General features: G+C 40.1%; 1 protein-coding gene across 2 annotated transcripts in view; it reads right to left on the reverse strand.

Annotated features, from left to right (window-relative positions):
- Nucleotides 1–14,644, reverse strand: part of CDYL (chromodomain Y like) — a 257,105-nt gene extending 242,461 nt beyond the window's left edge. Inside the window, exon 1 of one of the 2 annotated variants that reach the window (XM_023741735.1) lies at nucleotides 14,516–14,644. In XM_023741735.1, coding sequence (XP_023597503.1) covers nucleotides 14,516–14,539 — 24 coding nt within the window. In that variant the 5' untranslated portion in view covers nucleotides 14,540–14,644. The remainder of the gene's footprint in view (nucleotides 1–14,515) is intronic. The other variant, XM_004387555.2, reaches the window with a different exon arrangement.
- Between the last annotated feature and the right edge of the window lie 153 nt (nucleotides 14,645–14,797).

Below are 14,797 nucleotides of genomic sequence, written 5' to 3' on the forward strand. Positions count from 1 at the left end.
TGGGAATGCAAAATGATACAACCATTTTGGAAAATGATATGGCGCTTCCTCAGAAAGCTAGAAATAGACATACCATTTGATCCAGCAATCCCACTCCTAGGAATATATCCTAGAGAAATAAGAGCCGTCACTCGAATAGACATGCACACCTATGTTCACGCCAGCATTGTTCACAATAGCAAAACGATGGAAACAAAGTAGGTGCCCATCAACAGATGAATGGATAAACAAACTATGGTACATACACACAATGCAGTACTATGCGATGAGAAAGAACAACAATGAATCTGTGAAGCATCTCATAACATGGATGAAACTGGAGAACATTATGCTGAGTAAAATAAGTCAATCACAAAAGGACAAATATTGTATGAGACCTCTACTGTAAAACCCATGAAAAAGTTCACATGCAAAATGTAACAATCTTCGTTGGTTACCAGGGATGGGAGGGGTGGGGGGGGAATTCTAAATAAGCAATAGATAAGTGGTATCTTGGGTGAAGAGACAGTACACAATACAGGGGAAACTAGCACAACCTGTAGAAGGAAAGGTCATGGAAGTCCCATAGACACATCCAAACTCCCTGAGGGACTGAATTGCTGGGCGGAGGGCTCTGGGGACCATAGTCTCGGGGAACATCTAGCTCAATTGGCATGACACAGCTTATAAATACAATGCTCTACATTGTACCTTTTTGAGTAGTGTCTGGGGTCTTAAAAGCCTGTGAGCGGCCATCTAAGATACTCCACTGGTCTCATCCCTTCGGGATCAAGGGAGAACGAAGAGAACAGGATACAAGGAGGAGATTGGTCCAAAGGACTAATTGTCCATAGCTACCAAGGCCTCCACCGGACTGAGTCCAGTACAGCTAGATGGTGCCCGGCTACCACCACTGACTGCACTGACCAGGATCACAACAGAGTTCTGGACAGAGCTGGAGAAGGATGTAGAGCATAATTCTAACTCACAAAAAAAAAAAGACCAGATTTACTGGCCTAAAGGAGACTGGAGAAACCCCAAGAGTATGGCCCCCATCCACCCTTTTACCTCAGTGGTGAAGTTACCTCTGAGGTTCACTGTTCAGCCTGCGAGTGGACAGTCCCGTAAAACCAAATGAGACTAACGAGGCACAGGAGTCCAGTGACAAGGGCCAGAAGGCAGAAGGGGACAAGGAAGTTGGTGATAGGGAACCCAAGGTTGAGTAAAGATACTGTTGATATGTTGTGAGACTGTTAACCATTGTCATAAGGCAACATTTGTAGTAACTGTTAAATGAGAAACTATTTTGTTCTGTAAGCCTTCATCTTAAGTGAGAATAACAGCACAATTGGAAGAGCGTAGTCAATGTTACTGAACTGTGTATGTAGAAATTTTTGAAATGGTGTATCTTTGGCTATGTGTATTTTCACCGAAAAAAAAAAAAAGGTTGAGAATTTAGAGAGAGGGATGATATGTTGTGGGGTTGTTAACCAATATCATAAAACAATATGTGTACTACTGTTTCATGACAAACTACTTGTTCTGTAAACCTTCACCTGACTTATAATAAAAAAAAAAAAGTTACAAAATAACTCATATACCTCTTCCTTTAAGCTCAAAAGCTCAAGTGCATATAAGAGGAAGGTGAGAGGACCAAGATAGTTCAGAAACCTGTTGCACTTCCCAGCCCAGAGCTGGGTGAACTGCACCTCAGGTACCTGAGGCATAACACAAGTACAGAATTTCTCTCTGACAGCACAAATATAGACGAACAAAAATGGGCAGTCTGTCTCCCACTTCCCAGGCCAGGCAGAGCTTTGACCAAAGCAACAAGAAAGCACAAGAAGAGAATCAATTCAAAACAGAACGAATGAAGCTCTACTCAAAGGGGATGAGGTAGAGGCATGAAGATCAAGTTAGAAGAACCAGGGCTGGACCTGTGGACAAGTAAACTGGAGGACACAGAGAAGATGAAGGCTTGAGACTCCCTGGGAGACAGTTTTCTATGGGGGCTTTGGTGCAGCCCGTATGCAGGCAGGAGTTATTAAACAGACTGGCCCCCACTCCAATAGAGGCCCTACAAATGTTCCTGTAACTGATTCCAAGCAAAACAGCACATTCTTTTAAGTAGTACAAAAAATCAGCAGGTCGACTTCAGATAAACAGCTAGTGCACCTTATAGTGCACCTTCTCTTGAACATCCAGCAATAACATGACTTTAGGTGGAAAATAAATGTCCTTAAACTTCATTATTAAAAAACAATTACTGAGACCAAAATTAATCTTAACTTCTTTTGGATTACTCAATTCAAATAGTCTTATCTACAAGTCGGTAAATATGTCCTTTACCTGACATCATTACAGAAAATCACAGTTAAACTGGGTTACTCGTACTCTGAAGATCAAGGGTTACACACAGCAGGAGATCAAGGATTGCATGAAGCCACTTAACTCATGGCTTAGCCTCCTGAAACAGCAAACCAATGCTAAGATTTATGAAGAATTGACTGTTGAGTGCTTTTAAAACATTTAATATCAAACCAAAATTTCTATAGAGTACACTGTTAAAATCACAATAATTTTAGGATATGAGAGTTCAAAAAAAGTCAGGTGTGCAGTGGGCCATTCATTCAATACCCAACTCCCACCTCCATCTCCTTCGGAGAACACTTGCTCACCTTTCCCTGTTACTACTTTGGTGGAAATTTTGGAAAGCACTACCATAAGAGTAAACTTAATTTTGTCACTTCATACCAAAAGTTTTTAGCAACCATTTTTACAGCTGCCCTGGTGGTGCAATGTTTAAAGTGCTTGGCTGCTAACCGAAAGGTGGGCAGCTCGAACCCGCCAGCCACTCCGTGGGAGAAACGTGGCAGTCTGCTTCCATAAAGATTTACAGCCTTGGAAACTATACGGGGCAGTACTACTCTGTCCTACAGAATCACTATAAGTTGGAATCGACCTGACAGTGGGCATTTAGTTTGGTTTTCAACACATACTTTTTCCTTTCTTAAACATGCTCTTCACAATACTCTAATTTGCCTCTATTGCACGAGCTTTTATTACTCCATGACCCAGAGGCACCATCACTAGCTACCCTCTTTGGTTAATTCCATCAACTATCTTATTATTGTTTATTCATCTGCCTTTAACAAGTCCCTTCCCATTACCAAATTACTAACATGCTAAGAAAATCAGTTAGATCCAAGAGCATCATGCCTAAAATAAAGGTAAACAGCTTCCAAGAAAGAACCAGAGCTCTTCAACAGGTATGTGGCATGACACCTTTTACAATGTCCGAAGACCTTTTCTCGGTTCTAATTCTCATATATTCTAAATGGCTGAGGTTTCCACATTAGTTACATGTTAAAATAGGAAAATCTTCTGTACTCAACTCTGAAGTCCTAAACACTAAACTATGGTGAAAATCGGGTACATTTTAACCAAAGTGAAGCTGTGGAACTTTGGTCCTAGTTTCTAAGAGACAGACCACACCTGAGGCCAATGAGTGAGGGGTGACCAGAAAAAGATCACCTAGGAGCCCAATGCTAAGCTTCAGGAGGCAAAATGTAATCCGCCATGGCCATGTGGTGAGGGCAATAAAGGTCTTGGAAAAGACAGACTCAGTGAAGCTTCCTAGGTGGTAAAAGTGAATATCTGCTCTTAAGAGGACAAGTACGTCCCTGGGGACATGGAAACTCTGTGCTGAGCCCCCCACCCCCCGACCTCCGCCCTATGCGTTCGTATCTTTTTCTGCTAAAGATAACCCTTTCCCTGGAGTTGGCGAGTCACTCCAAGGAATTGCTGGTGAGTCACTCAAAGGAATTACTGGACCTAGGAAGCAGAGATGGGGCCAGTACTCACCGACCTAGCCCCCCGGTGAATGGTGATGAGAGACAGAGATGGGGCCAGTACCCACTGATGTAGCCAGGACTGAATGGAAATGAGAAAGGGCTGCATGGAGCAGCTGGGGTCTGGACTGACCAGGGAAGGAAAGCTGAGATTTCTACAGGACACAGTTGGCATGTGTAGTGGGGTTTATTATCCAGCACACATATGACATTAGAGGTGGATGACCTCAGCTTCTCTGGACTGGTTTGATACAACTGGCACCGTGAGCAGAATTCGTTAGACAGAACCCTGACAGCACACAAAGACATTCATGATGTACAATCAACACTGTTCAGCTTTATCAACAAAACCTAGGAAATTACTAGCCTCTAAAAATTTTCACACAGCAGAATTCATCACAAATAAAAAAAGTAAAGACGTTTCCTAAATATACTGAAATCAAGTTCCCCAGTCAGAGAACACTATTGTTACAGATTCCCTCAATTTTTTCACCACTAAACTAAACATAAATACTATGACTAAGTTTTCAAGTACTCTTTCTAGGAAAATAATTTTCCCCAAGTTATTTGTGTCACGTTCAGAAATAATTTTTCTCCAATATACCATGTAAGTTTTTCTTTAAACAAGGTACTAAAATGAACTTTTACACAGTATAATTTCAAACAATATAACTCCGGTAACTATAATAATCTTTGTTTGAACTTTAATTGAAAGCCAGCAATTACCAATTGTCCACCAAGTTCATGTCCTCAGACTAGGCACTGCAGACTCACCAAAAAAACAGACGTGCAACCAATCCCTCCAGAAAAAAATACATGTGCAATTACTTAGACAAGGTTATACATAACTGCAAATTAACACTTCATTACGGTGCAAAGCAAAAAGTAACTCAGTCACACAAAATCTGAAGGGGAGGATTCCTGCTGATAGTGAACTCTGATGAGGTTCTTAATGAACGTGGATACTGATGAGGATGGCAGGCTGGTATTCATCAACTTGCCAAGAGACAGCAATGCAAAGGTACAGGGTAGGGATAAGCTGTGTAGGTATGGACAAGGTAAACCAAGAAGGACGGCCTCACTAAACCAAACCAACCCACTGCCCTCCAGTCGATTTCAACTCATAGTGACCCTACAGGCTTCACTAGCTCCAACCAAATGAATAGGCGAACCTCAGGAAAGAAAAATTAAAGAAAAAATTCTTATATATCAAGACAAGCAAAGCAAAGATGTTGGACACTTTCCTTAAGATACAGCTGTCTTGTAACTACTAGATCCACCTTCAGTATATACCATGAACAAATTATTCGCAAAGGCAAACAATTCCCTTGAAATGTCGTTTATGCTTTATTTGCATTTTTAGTATCATTCGGTTAATATAAAGTGCTGACTCAAGCCCTCAGTCCCTGCTCATGATACCACAAATTCCAAATCAATACAGTTTCTTCAGATTCTGGAAATACATGAGATTCCAAAGGGCTCTCCCACTACAAAAAAAAAACCTTAAATAAAATACTTTTTTTAGTACTTTACTGGGCTTGCAGGAAACAAGGAAAACCTCTAAGTCTCCCTGCCCCCGCCCCCCATCCAACCATAATGAATAGCACTCTGTACCTGTTTTGTCCAATATGGTAGCCAAAAACAACATAGTGCTAGAAACGTGACTGGTCTGAATTGGGATGTGCTGAAGCGTACGAATCCTCTGAAGCACACCGGATTTTTAAAACTCGGTATGATAAAAAAAGGCATCTCACAAACATTTTTTATGCTGACTACATGTCGTGATGATATCTTCATTACACAGAACTAAATATATTACTAAAATTAATTTTACTTGTTTCTTTTCAGCGTGCCTCAGAAAATTTTTAATTACTTATGTGGCTTGCATTATACTTGACAACACTACTATGTACTATAATAAAGAGAAAGCACTAAACAAGCTAAGCTTTCTGCAAACAGTAAGATAGGGGAGCTAAAACTTAAATCACAGGCCCTGGGAAGGTGACTTAAGTGGTTTCTCCTGAAACCAAAGGGCACAATCACAAGCATCCCTGAAGGAAAGTACTCTGTATAGGTTCCAAAAATTCCCACAAATTAAAATCACAGCAAATATGAGCTCACAATTAAAGACCACAAATAACAGATGGAAACAAGCCATCATGATTGAGCCTCAATAGGAACCAAGAGAACCCAATTCCTCTGAAAGTACTCAGACACTGGAATTACCAGATACAGAAATTAAAATAACTATGTTTGAGATCACTGAAAAAATAAATAAATCATGAAAGTGGACAAGCACCAGAGACTAAAAAAGCTGCAGATTTGAAAGAAATATATAATAAAAAATAATTGTTGAAATTAAAAACTCAAAGTAGGAGTTAACCTTGAAGTTACTGTTGTTAGCTGCCGATGAGTCACCTCTGACTCATGGCAACCCATGTTCAATGCAAAAAAAATCACCCAATCCTGTGCCATCTTCATGATCCCTGGTATGCTCAAGACCACTGTTACGACCACTGTATCCTCAGTACCTTCCAACCTAGGTAGCTCATGTTCCAGCATTATAGCAGACAATATTCTAACCTGAAATTAGATTCAAGGAAATAATCAGAATATAACACACAAAAAGAAAAAGAAAATGAAGTAAATGAAAAATGAGAACAGAAAAAATACAGAGGAGATAATGAGAAGACGTAATACATGTCTACTTGGAAATCCAGAAAAAAATATAGAGAAAAAACAGTATTTGAAGAGAAAATGGCAAAAAAAATCTTTAGAACTGATGAGGCACAAGTCCACAAAGGAAGCACACATATACCAAGTTTGGTAATAAAAAGAAAGTTACGCTGTTGTAAAACTCAGGAACACCAAAGTCAAAGAGATAATCTAAAAATCAACCAGAGATAGAAGACAGATCTCCTATAAAATAATTCCATATAGACTAACAACAACTTCCTTGACAACAACAATGGGTAAGTCAAAAGGCAACAGAATAGTATCTTCAAAATGTTAAAAAATAACCAATTAACTGATTGTATTTGAAATAAATTCTATCTTTCAAAAATGAGAGCAATGTAAAGACATTTCCAGATTATCACAAAAAAAAAAGAAAAAAAAACAACAACACCTAGAGACTTTCCCACCAATAGTGGGACCTTCCCCACCAACAGTCCATCACAAAAGGAATTTCTAAAGGATATACTTCAAGAGAGAAAAAAAATTATCTAAGAAGCTCTGAAACATAATGATCATAATGAAACTAATGATCAAAGAAACTGGTAAATATAGGTATATCCAAACACTGTATAAAATAACACTGTTTTGTGAGATTTTTTCCAACATTACTAATAAAATACTGAAAAATAGTAGCATATAAGTTGGGGGAAAGTCAGAGTTAAAGATCTTGCATTGTCAGAAGAGGGATTAAAATACTGGTTGATTTTAAGTATGTATGATTATATTTTCAAGAGTAGCCACTTACAAACTGAAAATACCATACAACTTCCAAACTGAAACAGTGAGGTTTCAGTACGTTTTACTGTATGGTAGCCGGAGCAGAGCCAAGTTTGGCAAAAATAATGTCCATATAGTCAATGAAGAGCAGTGAAAGTCAAGTCTTAGTTCAAAGATCTCTAGAACAGTTTAAATACTTACTTGGCAATCAGATAAAAGCTAATGATCCTCTTCCCCCCCCCCCCAGAAAACTGTGCATATGTACTTGTAAAAAATTTCATATAAATGCAATAGACCCCTTCCAGACCCCCCTGAAGAACATAAACCACAAAGCCTTGCCCAGCTTCAAAAACTAAAAAACATTAAGTTCTGTGTGAGTAAAAGTAAAGTTTCCACCATCCTAGCATTGAACTACGAAAGCGGATGAGGAACTAAGTGTAAATGGTATAAGGCATGTTTGGGGGAAGGAGAACCTAGAGTTAAGAGATCAGGAATGGAAACTCATTTCTACAATTCCGCTCTTTAATTAAGATGTAACTCAACAATTATGCAACTATTCCAACACTTTGAACTATGGAAAATTATTGTTGTTAGATGTAGCCAAGTCAGCTCCGACTCATGGTGATTGTATAAATACCAGAACAAAACATTAACCGGTCCTGTGCCATCATCAAGATCACTGCTATGTCTGACTCCATTATTATAGCTACCGTATCAATCCATCTCATTAACGGTTTCCCTCATTTTTGTTGGCCCTCTAACAAGCATGATGTCCTTTTCTAGCAATTGGTCTTTCCTGATGATGTATCCAAAGGGAGCCGAAGTCTCACCATCCTTGCTTCTAAGAAGCATTCCAGTTTTATTCCTTCTAAGACTACTTTGTTTCTCTTTCTGGCAATCCACGGCATATTTAATATTTTTCACAACAGCACAATTCAATGCATCAATTCTTCTTCTGTCTTCCTTTTTCACTGTCCAGCTTTCACACGCGTATGAGGAGACTGAAAAGACCACGGCTTGGTGCAGAGCACCTTAGTCATCAAAGTGACATCTTCGCTTTTGAAAACTTTACAAATCTTCTACAGTAGATTTGCCAATGCAATACGTTGTTTGATTTCTTGACTGCTGCTTCAATGGACATCGATTGTTGATCCAAGTAGAATGAAATCCTTGACAACCTCCATTTTTTCTGTATTTATCATAATGTTTATGCATCCAACTGCGAGGATTTTCATTTTCTTCACATTCAGTTGTAATGCATGCTGAAGGTTGTAATCTTTGACTTTCATCAGTAAGTGGGGTTCAAGTCGTCGTTTTCAGCAAACAAGGTTGTGTCATCTAAATGTCGCAAGTTGTCAGTGAGTTTTCCCCAATTCTGATGCTGCATTACTCTTCACATAGTCCAGCTTCTCAGAGTATTTGTTCAGCATACAGACTGAATAAGTAAGGTGAAAAGATACAATCCTGCCACATACCTTTTCCGATTTTAAATCATTCAGTATCCCCCTGTTCTGCTAAAACAACTACCTCTTGATCCAAGTAGAGGCTCCACATGAACACAATTAAATGTTCTGGAGTTCCCATTCTTCATGTTATTCATAATCTGTTATGATCCACACAGGCAAATACCTTCGTATAGTCGATAAAACACAGATAAACATATGACAAGAAAGTAATCCCTAGCTGTAAAGCACTTACAATCTACTGGACAAATACGTAGTACAAGAAAATAGAAACAACACCCTTGGACAACTTCCTAGTGGTTTTAATACTTCCTGCCTGGAATGTCTCAGTTATATCCCAGCAACAAAGAGGCCGCAAAAAGAACCTCGCTAGTCCACCTAGAGTTCCTCTTCTGCAAAGGCAGACTCCCTCCTCAACCTCAACTTGTAGCCTAAATGTCTTAAACAATAGTGCAACCCATAGGTTCCTAAATCTACCTGCATTCCAGAAAAGTTTTTTGAAACACAGAATCCTGTCTCCATCCAAATGTTGAAAATTATAATCTGGTAGTTTGTGCACAAGAATTTCTATTTTAAAAGAAACCCAGATGATGCTGTTGCACAGTCAAGTTTAAAACTTAGGCGCATACACAATATAAAAACTACACATCATTACAAAAATTTAACATACTGGAGCTGGTTTTGTGCATTACAGATATTCAAAACTATGAACCAGAGTACTATAAATAAAGTGCTTCCTATATACCATGAAACTATGCTCAGTAGTTAAAATCATTACAGAGCACAAGAACAAAAAATTCAATGATTCTTAGATACCACAGCAAGAACAGAAAAAGATTTCTTATACATGAGAATTGAAAGCAAACTCAAAGGAAAAGCACTAGATGTCTTCACGCTGTTGTTTAGGTGAATGAATAATACTCTTGGCAATTCATGAGGTAAAGAGCATTTAAGATAACCTATTAATTTTCAAAATACATTTACATTTGATTTTACTGCCCCACAATCAATTCCAGAAGCCAAATAATTCCCTTTTTCTTTCCTTGTGTTGGTAGTAGAAATCTTTTAAAAGTCAGTTTTACAACAGATGCTGGCTTAGCTTTACCAATATCCATGGAAGGAGGTCTCCTGATCTTTGTGACGTCTGTTTATGAACTATACATTCAGATTTCTTGTAACTGTGCTTTTAGTCAATGTAAAATTCTTTTGGTGTATGGAAGAAAAGAGTAATCTTATCCTAAAGAAAAGTGAAAGCTTCAAAAGACTGACTGTAGTTTTTCCCAAAAACCCTGATTATCCTTCCAAACTAACCAATTTTAAGACTTTTTTTTTTAATAACGCAGGTACAATTTCATTCTTAAAAGCTTAATTTCCATTTTTGACTGAGTAAAACAAGCATATGCTGGATAAACATTTTCTCAAAAGGTCAAGACAAAGATCACTGAGCTTTTACTGAAATTTAAATTACCTATAAAAGTAATTGTCAGAGGAAGACTCCACATCCATTGAGAAAAAGGAGGATTATTAAAATATGCAAGTAAGGAGGATAATTCTTACATTACAGAGTACATTCCTGCTTTGGTCCCATGTGAACTAAGTCTTAAGGTGGTTACTTGACCACTAGCTAAATTAAGGCCCTCTTTATCTTAGTCTTCTTTGGCAATATAGTAATAAAATTTACCTGACACTTTGAAATCCCGAATCTCAAAGAAAGAAAACAAGTTTGGTTTCAAGGTTTGAAAATTGAGTGTTTTGCTTTTTTATATGAATCAAATATGAGTATTTTACAAAATAATGTAATAATTGCTTAACACTTAGATACACCATTTTATCAGCTACAGATTGTTTTTACATACAAATGTCATTTAATCCTTCAATTCTTTAAAGTAGTTATCATTATCCCTATTTTACTGATCAGGAGAAAGTTCAGGAGAGATAATGACTTAACAAGGCACACAGCTATCAAGTGGAAGGGAAGAGTGGAATTCAGAACTAAAGCCAGGATTGGAGACAGAAGGCCATTAATTACTTTGCACTCTACACATACCTCTACTCCCAGCGTAAACCTCAGTTCCAGAAGAGACTATAATAGTTGATCATCTAAGGCGGGGCTTAGCAAACTCTGGTCTGTAGGCCGAATCTAGCCCACTACCTGTTTTTATAGAACACAGGAGCTAAGAAAGGTTTTTACATTTTTAAATGACTGAAGAAAAAAAAAAAATTTTATGACACACAAAAATAATAGGAAATTCCAATTTTACTGTCCATAAACAGTTTTATGGGAACACCGCCACACTAATGCATGTACATATTGTCTATGGTGCCTTTTGCACTGGAACAGCAGAGATGAGTAGTTGCAAGAGACTATATGGCCCACAAAGCTAAAATACTTAACATCTGGCCCTTCACATAAAGTCTGTCAACCCCCAATCTAAAAGATGCTTGTCTTTTTGGGAAAGCTATGAAGTTCTCACCTATGCTGAGTCAAAATCCGTCTTTTCCTATTCCTAGCTGCTGGAGCTGCAGTGAGTAAATCTATTCTATCCTTCATATAAAAGTTGTTAGCTGCTGCAGCTCCCTAAATTTTGGAGGGAAGATGCTCCACCCATCTTCTCCAGGCTGTTTCCTTTTTTTTTTTTTTTAATTCACAAGGCATAGTTTCAATAACCATGTAAACATTTATTAAGCACCTATTACTGTACACCAAGACCATGTGAAGTGTTAGAGATCTTTTTTTTTTTTTAGGTGAGAAAACAAAGCCTTAGCAGCTAAGCAACTTGTCCAACTTCACTTAGCTAATGCAGATCCATACCATGTTACTTCAAAGCAGTAAGAACTTCGAACCACCTCGGTTGTTAAACTATTCCTGTAGAATTTTGGGGCTTGAGGTTAAACATGATGAAACTTCTATCTAGATTTAGGCAGAGCTGGACAAAACAATGCAACTAATGTCCCCCGATCTGCCACTAAGCTAAAGCACCTTAGTGTTCTTCCTAGCCTTAGCAAGCAGCTGTTTCACACTCTAATGTTCATTTACAATAGCACATCATTTCTGCCTTGCAAATACTGTTTTGATTAAAACGATACAATTCTGTATCTTTAGATAAAACCAGGCCTCAGGGAGACCTTTTAGATCAGTTAAAATACAATAATAACTATCATTTACTGAGTGCTTGCTATAGGAATTGTATGCTTTACATATTTTCTCATTTAAACTTCACAGCTCTACGAGGTAAGCAATTAACTCAATTCTACAGATGGGGAAACTGAGCTTTCAGGGTAATTTACCCAAGATGACAGAGTTGGAATTCAAAAACTAGGTTGTCCTACTCCAAATACAGGCTCTTAACCACTATGCAAAACTTTTAAATACCAACTTTTAATCATAATATAGTCACAGTGTTGTATTCAAAAAATATTAGAAAACTTACCCTGAAAAACAATGACTATGTTATTTACTATTTACTATCACCTCAACGATACTTTCATAACACTGTTTTTCAAAACCAACTAAAACAAAACCCAGAATCAAAAGTCAATTGTGCAGATGTCCTTTTTTTTTTGCAATGTACTTACTTCTTCTCCACTAGACAGGAGCCCGGGTGGCGCAGTGGTTAAGTGCTACAGCTGTTAGCCAAAAGGTCAATAGTTTGAACCTACCAGCCGCTCCTTGGAAACCCTATGAGGCAGTTCTACTCTGTCCTATAGGGTTGTTATGAGTCAGAATGGACTCGATGGCAACGGGTTTTTTGAGTTTAGACATTTCTTGAGGGCATGAACCACTCTCATACCTCCATATCTCCCTATGGAACCTCCACATGGCAGGCATTCAATAAACATGGTGAATGAATACAAACTTAGTACAAAATGTTACTTATAAATAAATTCTTCCAGGAAAGTAGCGAATAGAAAACCTGAAGATCTAGAATAAGAAAAGAAAGAAGTGGCCTAAATTTAATTCATAACGCACTGGTGATAAGTATGTTGTCTTCAAAATCATTTTTATACATGTAGGATACAACCTATGTATAAGGTGCTACTCTCATCCAAACACAAATCTCATGTGTTAATTGATTATATACTTATAATCACAGAAGCAAACACAAGAGCAAATACTCAAAAGATTAAACTACCAAATAATAATCTAATGTAGAAACTAAATTCCTTTATACACTCATGCTTTGTATTTTCCCAACTATATATCTTTGTCTGGAAGATTTTATGCATCTTAGCCTCTACCTCTGGGCTTTCCCCACAGGATATTTTCCTTTCCACAAGAGAAACTCCCTGAAAATGGATTTTTTTTTCCTTTCCATCCCAGATAACCTAATACAGTATCTTAAATACTGTAACCCATTGCCGTCAAGTCGATTCCAACTCGTATCAACCCTATAGGACAGAACAGAATTGCCCCATAGGCTTTCCAAAGAGCGGCCGGTGGATCCAAACTGCCAACCTTCTGGTTAGCAGCCGAGCTCTTAACCACAGCGCCAAATACAGTAGGACGTAGCTAATATGTAAAATAGTTGAGCAGAATGGAATGTTTTCAGTGCCAGGCAAGGTACACTGACCACATGCAACGTAAAGGGAAGCAATAACTTACCATTAATTCTACAAAAGGCAGTATCCTCCTGAGAACTTTTGCAAACACTTGCTTTTAAAAGCAACAAAAAGTTGCTGGAAGACTGTAATTGTTGGCAATAGAGTTCCGTTGTACACCCACAGCAATAATACACCCAAAAGAGAAAACACCTCAGAAGGATCACCTGGTACTTAAGAGTTCACAAGGGCCAAGGCTACTTGTTACAGACGCTTACTTACGTCCCTAAACACCAGGATCCCAAACACATCACAAAGGTAAGTCTAGAGTGTATCCAGAAGTTTTAAGTCTCTTCTGAAGATGTATTTATAAATATACGTGAAACAGAAGAACCGTTTATTCAAAAAGGCAGAAAGATAGCCTACGAAGCTTGCGTTGTTATCCCAGGAAGCCTACTTTGAAACTCGTCAAGAAGTTACATCGAGACATAAATATAGGACTAAAGACCCAAACTGACAACCCCAAAGCTTGAAGTTGAAGCAGGCGAACCCATCGCCCACAACTTGAACAGCTCTGATAGTGCCCTTTCTCACTTGCAACGCTGCGGCGCTAATGAATGACAGTGTATCAGCGTTAAATTTAAATTTCCTGGCTCTGGCCACAATGCTAACCTAATTAAAGCATGTGGTCAACGTTTAGCGTTTTCGGTGCGATATTCTGCATCACTTTGGCTAGCAAGCAGAGTCAAGAGACAGTTGCACTCGTCCTCGCGTCCCCCACCCCCATAAGAAGCAAAACCCTCTACAGAATACTTCATTAAATAGACAGGAAAACACCCCCCACACCGCCCACAGACCCCGCCAGGCCCCCCAGGGGCCTCACTCCCAAGACCCAAACCAAAAGCACTTCGGGCACAGTCGAAGCAAGTCACTGTGTCAGCGCTACTTCCCCACAGCCGGAGCCCCCCCACCCTGAGTCCCACAACTCGGCGGAGCTCCTCGCCCGCGCCCCCACCGCACCCTGCGCGCCCGCCGGCTCCCCGGAGCGCGTGGCTCAGGCCAGCCCCGCGCTCCGCCCGCGTCTCCGCGCACACATTTCCGTCTAGCAAACTGCAGCCGCGGGGGGAGGGGCGGCGGCGGCGCGCCGGACCGTCGGGCTGGAGACCGTGCCCGCGGTCGGGGAGGGGCTGCGCGACGTGCGGGGGTCCGCGGAGGGGGAGGGGGATGTACCTCGTACAGCTCCTCAGAAGCCATGGTGGGCGGGCGGCCGGCTGGCGGGTGGCCCCAGGCGGAGCGGACGGGGGGACGAGGGTCCGGGACCGGCGACGGGCGGCTCCGCCGGGCAGCCGACACTTTGTTTCAGTTGGGCTCGGCGTGGCCTGCGCTTCCTGCTCCCCCTCGCTCCGCGCCCGGCGCCCTGCACCGACGAGCTCTCGCACTCCGAGGCCAGTGCGGGCTGGCGCGGCGGCGCGGCCGGGCTCGTGCGCAAGAGCAGCTGCGCAACGCGCCCCC

The sequence above is a fragment of the Trichechus manatus genome, unplaced genomic scaffold (assembly GCF_000243295.1).
Source record: "Trichechus manatus latirostris isolate Lorelei unplaced genomic scaffold, TriManLat1.0 scaffold00188, whole genome shotgun sequence".
NCBI classification, from domain to species: domain Eukaryota; kingdom Metazoa; phylum Chordata; class Mammalia; order Sirenia; family Trichechidae; genus Trichechus; species Trichechus manatus.